Source organism: Phlebotomus papatasi, chromosome 5, assembly GCF_024763615.1.
Source record: "Phlebotomus papatasi isolate M1 chromosome 5, Ppap_2.1, whole genome shotgun sequence".
NCBI classification, from domain to species: domain Eukaryota; kingdom Metazoa; phylum Arthropoda; class Insecta; order Diptera; family Psychodidae; genus Phlebotomus; species Phlebotomus papatasi.
In genome coordinates, this window is record NC_077226.1 from 2,488,497 (window position 1) to 2,502,429 (window position 13,933).

The following is a 13,933-nucleotide window of genomic DNA, read 5'->3' on the forward strand; positions in this document are numbered from 1 at the left end:
TATTCTGACGAATTTTGTCCCAAGCCCAAATAAAATTCGTAAGAATATCAACAGAATTTATCTGCAGATATTCTGTAGAGGTGTAGATTTTCTCTACAGAAATCTTAAAGATATCTGCAGATATTATTTGACGGGTAAACATTTAATTAAGATACGAAATAATTTTTTCGACGCTCCGGACGCCACCATGGAAAAGTAAGGTTAAGATGGGTTAAGACATTTATACTGTACTTACTCCATTCACTTCCCTCCACCTCTTGATATGATGTTTGAAGATGATAACATCTCCAATAAACTGCTCATCTTTAAATATTTTCGAGAGGGCATCCGTGTCCAAAAGCTCTAAATGCTTCTTTCTGGTGACGCCACATTCTGCGAGACGCTTCACAGCGTGCTCGCTGATTCCCCATTCTCGCACAATATCTTGTATTTCCTCTGATACTCCAACTTGAGAGTTATCAACATGATCTTCGTCTTCGCAGATATTATCCATTTTTCTGAAAAAATCAAGGCAAAATTTAAAAAAAAAAGTAAATAAAGAAAAAAATTGTTTACCTTTGGTGTTAATAGCTTGGCGTCTACTGACAAAATGGCCGACCATCTTGCGGCAGAAGCCGCAGAAGCACAATTTTTTTCTCACTCTCTCACACGGCACAGACACATTGCTGCACACTATATTTATTTCTTTCTCTCTGAGAGAGTGAAGAATAAAAACAACCCGTCTGACACAGGGTAAGGGGGACCCAGCGTTGAGTCATTAATTAACACCCAGCTTTAGGCATTATTTTAGCCCTCATCGGCAAGATCCGAGTGTTAGGCACAAATTAAGGACTGAATCTTGCCACGTACATCAATGGCGCTGGAATGAAACTGTCAATTGCACATCCTGATTTCACCTTCGAATTTTATACAAATCATAGAAGCTACAAAGATAGGGATATGTTTTATTTAACCAGTAGGGGGAGGCTTTGATGTTTCGCATATAAAAATGATGTCCAACTTAAGTATTTTTTTCTGACTACCACACGAACCGTATCAATTCACCAATTATGCCAAAAAACTCTCTTACTTACTAGGTTCAAAATCCTATCTCACAAAATCCTGGGAAATCCTCACATTTTTCTCTAGAAGAAAATGAAAATTTAATGGCGATTTGTCCGATAGTTCAATCAAGTTTCTATTTTCGCATACAAATTTACATCACTCAAAAACGTCCCATTTTCACCGTAAATTTTGCACCCGACACTAAAAGTTACACATCATTGTTTAGACGGAACTCTAGTCTATCTGATTAAATAGTTTATGTGAGGAATAATATCTTTTAATATCACTTTTATGAAGATTTGTAAAAGGTATAATTTTATACACTGAGGAAACCATTTTCCTTCTTTGATCTTCAAATTCCATGAAAGTGTCACTTTGGCAACCCCAAAATGTATGTGGAAATTTGAAGGTTATGTTGTATCTTGACGTCCGGGAAATAAAAACATCGATGAACATTCTCATGGAAATTCCTGCTTTTCGCTTTCACAAGTCATTGCCGCTCTGAATATGGATAGGGAAGTGAGCGTGTATGACAGCCTGCTGATACCAAAATCACACTAACACACATACATACTCGCACACATTGCCGCTCCATTGCCGCTCCATGTCGCCATCGGTCTTAAAGCCATCTTAAAAATATTTTCACTGACAACTCCACATACTGGGCATAATTGTTCAATATCAGTTACAAAACCTTCCGACCGAACACTTTCTAATGTAACTTCTATAACTTTTCCTAAAACCATTCTGACCTGAATTTATTGGCTAGAAAACCTTCAATCAGGGCTTGGCGATAAGGCGATAATTCCTTTGGAGTTTGTCCAAAATAAACAGTCACAGTCGGAATTCACAGAATATTTCTGGCTTCGCGAATGTCGAACAGCTCAAAAATCCTTCTTAGGTGCCTCACTGGATCACTAGATCACAGAATATCACATCAAAGATTTTTAAATAAAGTAGAATCACTGAAAATTAGTATTTTCAGCAGGCTGTCATACACGCTCACTTCCCTATCCATATTCAGAGCGGCAATGCACAAGTCAACAAATTTTCATAGTAGAAAGATTACAGTGTAGGAAAATTCTAATTGGAAGTAAAAGTAAAGGTGAAATTGAAATAGTGGACGTGAAGCTCAGTTTATGATGTGACTGCGAGATGAAATAAAGATTGATTGAGATGAATGTGACATTCTGCGGAATTTGAGGCGATAGAAAATTGTATAACCAGTCAAATCATAATAGCTACATAAACAGAAGTTAATGAAGATTCTTCAGGGAATTCTCTTGAAGGGTGATAAATAGAAATACTTAAAGGAATACAGCCGGACACAATGCCTAAGGAATGGTACAAATGCATCATAAACTGAAGTTTAGTATCGTGCTATTAAAAATGAGGAAGAAACTCCAAACTAATGATGGGAAGTACTGATGGATTGTATTTGACAAAACAAATATAACTACTCCAAATTCCCCCAAGGATTACAGTTGTATTCCAACTCTATTATACTCTTCCGGACGCAATGAAAGTGTTGGTGTCTACTGTGGCCAAGATGGAACCGGATATATATGAGGAATGAAATTACTTGTGATTGTCACTTATCAAATTACAGAGCATATGTCACTGGGAGGAATATTGTAAATTGCATCATAAGAAGCTGGAGTATCTAATCTGCGGAACCGAAGATTACAGTTTCGAGAATGAAGAAGTATATCAACGCGAATGAAAACTCATGGAGAGACAGAAACGGATATAGAAGAAACAGAATTTTCAGTTCTCATAGAAACCTGTCTAGACTGAGACAATGGATATATTTAGCTAAACCTACGTGGAAGCTCGTGAATTTTATTGTAATAGTAATGACAACGAAATTGTATATAATATGCAAGCCAAAGTATTTTCTACTATCAGCAAGGTGGGACTTGGAAAACCAGATGTAAAACAAGTTTAATTATTGGTAATATTCGAAGTGTGTTCAGAATCAAATCCCTTCCGACACTATCTCTTGAATTTTATACATAAAACATAATTTCTATTTCAGTTTTGTTTCATTTATGACTTCTATAATCAAATCAATTCTCATGACTTCAGGTACAAACTTCATAGGTAGCACACTTTTCATAGGATCCCCATTATAATTCCCTCTAATTTCAAATCAATTCTCATGACCTTAGTTTCAAGCATCAGATACAGGTAGCACTTTACGGGGCCTACCCCTTTTCTTTTTCTCTGGAATCAGCACTTCCTTTTCAGGAAGGATTTTTCTTTTGCCAGTTTCCGCTGTGCTTCTTCCCTGATTCTTCTTTTCTTCTCTGTTCCTCTTATTCTCCTGCTTAACACGTTTACTTATCTCCAAATCTTCTTTTTTCTTCAACTCAGGAGATGAAGTAGCAATGGTAGATGTCATACCTCTGCTTTGCTTTGTCTTTGACGTCGATGGGGTTGGCAATGGTCGAATTATTTCCAACCCACCAAATCGGAGCTGGGATGCATGTGGCTTAGCGAATGTATTAGAGGAGCTCAAGGAGAGATCCAATGGAACATTAGAGATGGGAACGAAGGCCAGAATCCCGCGATTATCGCCTCGTAATTCCTGATTCCGGGTTGATACAGACAGATCAAGAGCTTGATTATCAGGTGAATTTAGGTTCTGATCTTCAAAGATGTTCTCGTGGCTGATACTCTCCTCCACAATCAAGTCTTGGAAACACATCTGAGACATATCCTCTTGGACAGTGGTCTCACGTGAACTGAAGTCTTGTGGTGTAATATCATGGGAAACGTTCTCGTGGAAACTGGCCTCTAGTGAGATATTTATTTGAGAACTGGTCTCTTGGATGGTCACTGGTAACATTGAGTCTTGGGGAATGATATCCTGGTTATCGGTCTCTTCTGATGTAATGGTAGTAGAATTCATTGCCCTTGGAAATGGTGGTGATTTTATTGTTTCAGAATTATCTTCCAATACTGTGCAAGAAACTTTTGTCGATGAAGAAGCGGCTTCAGGTGGCTCAAAAAAATCGAGCAGTTTGGAGCTGTCCATTGGATAAATACCACTTTTCATGAAGCCAGCTTTGATATTTTTGGATGACATGCATTTTTGGAGAGGTTCCTTAGAAATTCTGACGATATTGTGAAGATTTATCCTGTTCCCACTACCAGCTGACATCCATGAATCAAATGCCCTGGCGCAAAACATTTTGAAGGGGCCAAATACTGTTAGGTCCAGTGGTTGAGTGCGATGACTCGTGTGTGGCGGCAAAGTCACCATATGGATACCGTTGTCCCTACAGTACTTGATGGCTTCTAGTGACAGGTGTGACCCGTGATTATCCAGAATGAGGAGCACTTCATTATCTTTAAAATGCTCAAGTGTTTTAACGAAAATTACCGCGTCCATGTAGCCTTTTTCATTAAAAAAGGCCACAGATCCTTCAAGACAACCATCCATATACTCAGGGTAGTTCCTTTTCCTAGGGAAGAGATAGACTGGAGGGAAGCTTTCTCCTGCTGCATTGACAAATGCGCAAATGGTTATACTTTCCCCCCTTTCTGCTGTGACGCATTTGCCAACTTGCTTCGATTTTTTGGAGGCGATGACTTTTGGTGGCTGAAGGACTGTACTCAGTCCCGTCTCATCGAGATTGAAGATCCTTGAAGGATCAAAATGATATCTCTCCATTATTTCTTCCAGATTTTCCAAAAATATTTGAATATTTGCTCGCGTGAAACCACAGTTTCTCGCCTTAGAGGTGGCTTCGGGTTTTCGAAGCGAGAGTTCACTAGAAAAATTAAAGTCAATATTAAAAATGAACAAACCGTTTAAGTCTGTCTAGGATATCACCTGTGCCTCTTTAAAAAACCAGTGGCCCATGCTTTTCCAGCGCTCTTGTTGGTTTTCCAGCTTTCTGGAACATCTTGGCCAATGCTGATTGCATTGTTGTGTTACCAAATTGGGCACAACACTGTATGAGGTAATACAATTATTTTGCATTGTATCCCAACCGGGCTCACCAGATCTGGGATTAATAAAGTACCGCACTCTAAAACCAGACCTGGAGCTGGTTACATCTTCTTTTCTTCCACTCTCTCCCAAAAATTATCGCCTCAATTTCCATCATTGGTGTCAGAAGTGTTAGTGCAAAAAAACCCACAAATTATAATTATTCATTAAAGAAAGTGCAACAATCTTAATGAATAATAAGCGCACAAGCTTCCACCTAAGAGATAAGGTGATTAAAGTGAGTGAAAACCAAAAATCCTCCTCCGAAAAGGCCCACGTGCCGACACAGGCCCACGTGCCCACTCCAGAACAATCTCAGGGTTCCACAAGCGATCCTGAAACCACAGCTTTTAATAAAAGCAAAAAAACCCTCCGCTCGCCACCATCTACACGTGCTACATCAGAAAGCGCAATAAATATCACATCCACCTCCGTCTCTACATCCAACTCTCTCATCTCGACTACCAGCATCTTCAGCTCCAATTTCTTCAGTTCAACACTTCAAAGAACTCCTGAAAAAGCCATCCCTCTTTCATTGGGAGTTACACCTATCATCGAACAAATAAAAGCTCTCTCCGACAGTCAAACTCCTATTTCGGCATCTTCAACGGATACAGTCTTCAGCTACGACGAACACCCCACCATTCTTGAGCTCACCGGTGATAACAACGCATCTACCATGGCTTTAGTACCGTTTTCAGACATATACAAAGATATTCCAAAATGTACAGGTGAGCCCCATGTCGTATATCATTTTGTTTCCATTTGTGATGGGCTTTATGATCAATTTTTTGCTGAAAGTGCTCCTTCAAAAGATAAAGAATTTATTCGATTGTTAATGATTAAATTAAGCCCTGATTTATATCTAAATATTCGCGGAGAGTCACTTTCTACATATCCGGAATTCAAGGATGCTCTTCTTTCTGCAGTCTCCCCGGAAGTCTCCCTTCCTGACGCAATAACTGCTTTGCAAAAAATATCCATTGGTGCGAAAGAGACCCTCAAACTTTTTGGACAAAGAGTTACTGAGGCTCTCTCCGTACTTAATATTGCTTATTCTTCTCAATTGGGTGGAAATTTACCGCAGACACTAAGAGAGAGTAATGTGAGATTGGCGATCGATGCCTATGCAAATAATATCCGTGATAACGATACTCGCATCTTGCTATTGGCAAAGAATTTTTCAAACCTTTCTTCTGCGATTTTGTTCTCCGAAAGCCGTCTCAAGGTGCATGGGCAACAGAACGAAACGCGAGATTCCAATAAAGTCTCTCCGAATAATTCTAATCTCGATCAGACTAATCCTACTAATACTCCACAATTCTCACAGAATGTCTCTAATAGAAATGTCGGTGGAATTCCCTTTTTTCGATCCAATTGGCCCTATACAAGTGGAGCACAACAGAACTCAAATTCGAGAAATTTTTCTTCCACAAATATTGGAAACGGTGGAAACCAAACCCAAAATATATCACAAAATCGCAGTTTCAACAATTCCAGACAAAATCTGAATAATTCCGGACAGGGATTAAATAGTTCTGCTCAGGCTTCAGGAAATCGAGAACGTACAGTTTTCATTCCCAGGGGTGGTCAATTCGACTCCACTGCGCTGTATAATGAGCAAGAAATTTTTGCTCAAGATGATTGTCCGGATGCGGGAAACGTGACACGGTCGGCAGGCCAACTGCTGGATTACCTGCCGACCGAGAGGGATTAATAATTGTTCCAAGCTACTTTGTGGAGAATCCACCCAATCCTCATCTCATACACATATTTTCTTCTGCGAATCCAAATAAGACTTTTACGATCCTTATTGATAATGGCTCGTCATTATCATTTTTTAAAATAAATTGTCTTCACCCTGACACTCTAGTTAGTGTGAACGAACGTCATATGATTGGAGGTATAACTGAAGGAAAAACAATTACCTTGGGGACTATCAGTACCAAGATTGGATTTGATTCGCCAGAAATTCTCCCAATTATAGCCAAATTTCACATTCTCCCTGAAAGTCACTTTCCATTCGACGGAATTATTGGACGTGACCTTTTGCACCTATGGGATGCCGTTATATATATGAGAGAGAAACGCGTATTCTTTAAGAGTTTGCAAATCGCCGTGCCATTTATTGAAATCGATCAAATGCGAGAAGTCCCGTCGTCTAATGCAAAGACAAATTTATCTGGCGTTAAAAAAGACCCCAAAACCATGCCGCCGAATCAGTGCCAAGAAAACGCGAATCATCCGCCATCAATGTTACAAAAGACTATAGAGAAGAACTTGTATACCACTCCAACGGATTTGGTAGGATACTCTCAACAAGTTTCAAAGTTTCATCTTCATCCTAATGGAGAAACTCTAGTAGAATTTACATTTTCTACCAATTCACCCTTGGTTTGTCACCAAAAACCGTTGGATGAAGACAATACTATTTTTATTCCCGATTGTGTCATTGCGCCGGTGAACTACAAGGCCAAAGTTCCGATAATTAATACCAATGGCCACGCAATTGATCTGCTCAATATAAGTCCCCCTTCGACAGAACCCTTATCAAATTATGAATCCTTTACCATGGATAGTCAGCTGGTAAATCATTCGTTAGTAGAAAGAAACCGAGGAGATATTATATTTGAGCAAATTCAGTTAAATCGATCTCTGGATTCCCAGTATAAGGGTAGATTACGCGAAATGTGTGAAAAGTATAACGCGACTTTTCATTTAGAAGGAGATGCATTGTCTCATGTAATCGGTGAAGAATACAAGATAGAGACTTATCCAGATGCAGATATCGTGAATGAAAAATCTTATCGTATACCATTTCACCAGCGTCCAGAAGCGAAAAAGCAATTACAAACAATGCTTGATAGCAAAATCATTCGACCTAGCTGTAGCCCTTATAACTCTCCGTTGCTACTCGTTCCAAAAAAACCTGATGCTCACGGAAATAAACAATGGCGGATAGTAGTGGACTTTAGAAGACTAAATGATATCACGGTCAAGGATAAATATCCCTTAGCTTCGATTGAAGATATTTTCGATCAATTGGGCAATAGCAAATATTACAGTACATTGGATCTGGCTTCTGGCTTTTTTCAGATGAAGCTATCTGAAGATAGTAAACATAAGACGGCATTTAATGCTCTCGGACAGCATTTTGAATTTGAACGTCTTGCATTCGGATTAAGTTGTGCACCAGCAGCCTTTTCTCGTCTAATTCGGAATGCTTTGGGAGATTTACTGGAAGGGACATGCTTCGCTTATATCGACGATATAGTAGTTTATTCCTCGTCAGTCTCGGAACACCTTTCAAAGTTAGAGACCGTTCTACAACGTTTAAGTGAGCATAAACTACAACTAAATCCAGGGAAATGTAAGATTCTCGAGACAAAACTAGTTTATTTGGGGTTCGTCATTTCTTCTGAAGGGCTTAGGCCAGATCCGAAAAAGACAGAAGCAGTTTCGAACTTTCCGGTACCGACGTGTGTTAAGGAAGTCAAGTCTTTTTTGGGGTTGGCGTCGTATTATCGTAGGTTTATTGCAGACTTTGCGGAGATCGCGTACCCCCTCACCAACCTCATTCACTTATGTAACGAGGCCAAGAAGAATCAAGATCTTACAAACCCGAAAAGAAATAATTTTCCTTGGACACCTGAATGCCAATCTAGTTTTGACTCCTTGAAAGAAAAACTGACCTCCTTCCCCGTGCTAGCCTACCCAGATTTCGATAAAGAGTTTACCCTAACTACAGATGCCAGCAATTACGCGATTGGAGCCATTCTATCACAGGAGGGTAAAGTTATTTCTTATGGAAGTAGGGTTCTGAAAAAGGCGGAAAAGAACTATTCAACTATAGAAAAGGAGGCGCTAGCGGTGTACTTTTTCATAACGTATTATCGGGTCTATCTGTTAGGAAAGGAATTCACAGTAGTTTCCGATCACCAACCCCTGCAATGGATTTATAATAAGAAAAATCCTTCTAGTAGAATCATTCGCTGGAGATTGCAGTTGTCAGAATTCACGTTTAAAGTGGTTTATAAAAAAGGCGAGTTGAATACAAATGCTGATGCACTCTCCCGTCTGCCGATCAAAGATTCCGAAAAGTTGGACCTCGAATGTCTCTTTTGTGGCGAAAACCCTAACATTAATACCGTACCAATCACTTCCTCACATGAATTAGACTCGCATGTAGTAACTCGATCTCAAACTCGTGCATTGGAGAAAATAATAAAACCTGAAGAAGACTCCCCTAGTTCTTACGAAGATTATGAAAAATTTGTTTCGCTTCGAGAAGTTGACGTTCCTGATATTGTGACAGAACAACAGGAAGAATTCATAGGTATGAAAGAAAAAGGCCATCAGTTTCTTGTTATCTGTAGCGATAACACGATCGAGGACTTTCCAAATTTCGATAAAACTTTAGTTGATGACGCCCTGGGCAAGTTACAAAAATATAAACTTAACATGGTAGAAGTTCGTGGAGTTCATTTTATATTCGGAAAACTAGGCCAGATCTCGAAAGTAACTTACCCATCGCTGTTCCGTCTCCTTATCGAATTAAAAGAATTCTGCATTGCACAAAACATTCGAGAGATAAAATTATGTAAAAGTAATATAACTTTCCCACAATTCGAGTATTTACTCGTGAAAAGGATGATAAATTACGTCTTTAAGGCAGCGAATATTCAAATAACAATCTATTTTAACCAAGTTAAACGGCTTCACGATCCCGAAGAAATTCAAGATGTCATCATGGAGTTTCACGAAAACCCACTATATGGCCATCGAGGGGTAACGGGCACTCATTTACGAATTAAGGATAAATATATTTTCAAGAACATGCGTCGAATCGTAGCTAGGTACATTAATCGTTGCGAGACGTGTCAGAAAAATAAAATATCCCGTAACACCCGTATGCCGCTTAAACTAACAACGACTCCACCATATCCGTTTTTCCGTATCACAATGGATGTTTTAGGCCCGTTATCCGAAACACACAAACAGAACAAATATATATTAGTGATTCAAGACGAGTTATCTAAATATCTCGTTGCAGAATCTATGACAGATCAAACTGCTAATACCGTCGCGGAAACATTCGTAAATCGATTTGTTTGCGTGTTCGGAGCGCCCATCCAGATATGCAGTGATCAAGGGGGCTGCTTCAATTCGGCTACTTTTAAACATGTTTGCAAATTATTAAATATCAACAAAAAGTTTGCAACCCCTTTCCATCCCCAAACGTCTGGAACTGTTGAGCGATCAAACAGAACTATTGGCGAGTACCTTAGAATTTACACTAACAATGGTAAAAGGGATTGGGATACCATTCTACCGATGGCAGTAGCCGCCTACAATTCCGCTGTACACCAGTCGCACAATATGACCCCTCACGAGATTATTTTTGGCGAAAAATTCGACATCACATCTTTCAATCAACCTCACGTCGAGCCCAATTATTGCTATGATGATTTTGTCACAGAATTAAGACGAAAACTAAGCTATTCTCAAAAAATTGCTGCAGAACGATTGAATATCGTAAAAGAAAAGAGTAAGACCTACTACGATAACTCTACTAACCCAGTGACCTTCAAAGTGGGAGATCAAGTCCTGCTTCTTAACAAATCGCTACCAAAAATTGGAGAAAGCTCTAAACTACTCGAACGTCGTAAAGGTCCATACACCGTAACTAAAATAGTTACTCCCCTGACCACTACTATCAAAATAAATAACAAGGAGAAGACTTACCACAATAACCTTTTAAAACTATATAAAGAGTAAAGGAAAATAGCATAGATTGCCAGTCTTGTATTCTTATAAGGTGTACGTGTGAAATGGTACTCCATTGGGATGCTCTAAATTCGCGATGATCGAAACTATTTGAAATGAAAAGCTGAACGATGAGCAATTTTGAACACCTCAAATTTCATAATTATTTCTCGTTTAATCGATTTGCATAAATTTTAATTGTTGGTGAAGGTATAAATAGGGGCTTATTGACAACAAAAAAATACATGAATTGATAAGTAAAAACAAAATTGAAAGGAAGATATTATTTGTAACTGAAATGAGGAAATAAAATAAAATAAAATAAATAATAAAATAAAGAACATTAAGGAAAGTTTAATATAACTGAAATTTATTTGATTAGTTAAGAAAATTGTAATACTAAAATTAATAAATACAGAATACTAAAATTATGTATAATTACAAAAAAGGAGCAGAAAAAAAACATAACAATATTGTAAAAAAAGCCCAAGTAGGTACTAATGATGTAAAAAAAAAAAATGTAATACTTTTTTTTCCGATGCCCTCTGCATCTTCCTAAGAAGGGAGAGGTGTTGTGTTACCAAATTGGGCACAACACTGTATGAGGTAATACAATTATTTTGCATTGTATCCCAACCGGGCTCACCAGATCTGGGATTAATAAAGTACCGCACTCTAAAACCAGACCTGGAGCTGGTTACATCTTCTTTTCTTCCACTCTCTCCCAAAAATTATCGCCTCAATTTCCATCAGCATAACTTTAGGCCAGTTCTCGGGTTTGCTGTAGGGTGAGGCCAAAATTGACCTTAGAGGAAGCCAACAAATAATTAACAAGGTTTTTTTCTTGTTGCATATTGAAAATTTGCCTTCCCGCATATTTATTAGCCATTTCCCTATTTTGCAACCCCATCATCAAGGGCACTTCCTGCGAATCAGCTAGTTCTTTTCTCATATTTTTAAGTCTCGAGAACAGTGTGCTTCTCCGGATTTTGAATATCACAGCAGCTTTATTAAGGCTAAGCCTTTTTTGGACAACCTTCTGAAGAGCTTCCTGCATGACTGTTTCATCAATGCTGCTGCGTTTTTTATTTTTTGCAGTGTGTTTCTCCATCTTTTGTAAAACAAATTAAATGTGGCATCTTTATCATAAAACTAAACACAATTTCCTTACCTTTTTTATTGAATCACAAGATTTTTAGTAGATCACTCAATTTATGTTTTCATCAAAATCATAACACACAAGTGAGGTTATGTTAGAACATTAAAATTATAGTGTTGCCAGATTCACTATGCGATACATAATAATTCTTAATATCCGATCGATGAATATGGGTCAAGTTTGCGAATTTTTTTCCACCCACAAAAACGGCCTTCTTCATTCCAAGAGGTTTTTATACAAATTTAAACCCTAATAACCCCTCTACATCCTGTGATAGTAGTTTTCCAAAAAAGTGATATCAATTGTGCAAAATTGTACAAAATATTACACATTAAAATTACAGTTTTGCACCTGTTTTTAATTTTTGCTTCCTGAAACTAGGAAAAAAGGATTACACACCCAATTTTTTCAGGTGAGGTGGGATTTAAGAGTAGCTATTAAAATATATAGCCATATGTGAGATTAATAAAGGAATACGGAAGAAATACGAAGTGTTTGATGGTAGCGTATATGCGAAACATCAAAGCCTCCCCCTATGAGCGATTTAACACTTTAGAAAAGCAAAATCTATTCTGAAAAAAAAGTCTCCTAAAAAATACCCCCAAAATTGAATAAAAACACGAATTTCAGGGTTGGAAATTTGTTTATAGTTACCACGACACTTTTCTCTACACGAAACGCACTCACGCACATTTATTATTATTAAATAAACACTAAAAACACTTGAGAATCTTTATGAGAATTTTAAAAACAAATGAAATGTTTTGGAAATTATTCCATCTTGTCACTGACAGCTGTGCACCACGGCCGGCAACATAATTTTCGTAGTTCCGCTCTTCACCACCATGAACGCAAAACAGTGTCCTTCACATATATTTAGTAAGGGGTATTTTGTATGGGAGCTTCTTAAAAGTAAGGTGTGAAAGATAGGGGTTAATTTAGGCTATAATCCACGCTTATCTGGTCAGACGGGAAGTCTTCGCTAAAGATTTGAATTTATGACTAAAACGACTAAAAACCAATCGGAGATATGAATGAAAAGATTAAATTTTATTCTTTTAGAATTAAATTTATTCTTTTTTTGCAGAATAAAATTAAGTCGTCAAAAAATATAATTTTAAGATTTCTTTTTTTTTCTCAGTGCATAAATTAAAAATAACACAGGTCCCAAAACTGTGCCCTGAGGGACGCCACACGGAATTACGAGAGGTTCACTCAATTCATCCGCGACACGGACTGACTGAGTCCTAGTCGAGAGATAAGACTTAAAAAAAATCCAATGGAATCCCATTTATACCACAAAAGCATAATTTTTCTAATAATATTTCGTGATTTACTGTATCAAACGCTTTAGTGAGATCCAAGAAAACCGCTGCCACACATTTGCCCTCATTTACTCCCTCATAAACATCAGACATAACCCTCATAATTGCATCTTCCGTACTAAGACCCTCCATGAAGCCGAATTGATTGATATTGAAAAAATTTATCGAGTTTAGAAAATCTAATAAGCGATTTCTTACAAGCTTCTCAAACCCTGCTATCGATAAACCGGATGACATTTTGCCAGAAATGCCCAATTGAGAGAGAGTCTACTGTATACACCAATACCTACAAAATGGGCCTAGTCCCATCTCTGGCGAAGGGTTAGACCACCTTCCAGACACTTCTGCCCATTGTCCTTGATCCCAATTCCGTTTTTGAGGGAAGTTTAAAATTTTTCTTTTTCTTTTTAGCTATACTAGCGCCACCACGCATGATTCTGACAACAGTATCGATGAAGCTCCCATAGTGACGCCATCGCGTGAGATGCTTGCAGCACTGGAGACCATTGGAGATGCATTGGAACGTCAAATAGACGTTCAGAGTCTGCCACATGCCAATGCAACCCTGAGACGTGAATGGTTTCATGTGGCCAGTACAGAGGGCGCCACAGCAGCCAGTGTTAGGGCGTACCTGGAAGC

The 13,933-nt window shown here is 38.3% G+C and overlaps 1 protein-coding gene across 1 annotated transcript in view; it reads left to right on the forward strand.

Moving 5' to 3' along the window:
- Positions 1 to 5,234: 5,234 nt before the first annotated feature.
- LOC129808665 (putative dual specificity tyrosine-phosphorylation-regulated kinase 3 homolog) overlaps positions 5,235 to 13,933 on the forward strand; it is a 27,689-nt gene continuing 18,990 nt past the window's right edge. The window contains exons 1-3 of the mRNA XM_055858438.1: positions 5,235 to 5,775; positions 7,467 to 7,641; positions 13,706 to 13,887. Of these exons, the coding sequence (XP_055714413.1) occupies positions 5,235 to 5,775; positions 7,467 to 7,641; positions 13,706 to 13,887 (898 nt within the window). The remainder of the gene's footprint in view (positions 5,776 to 7,466; positions 7,642 to 13,705; positions 13,888 to 13,933) is intronic.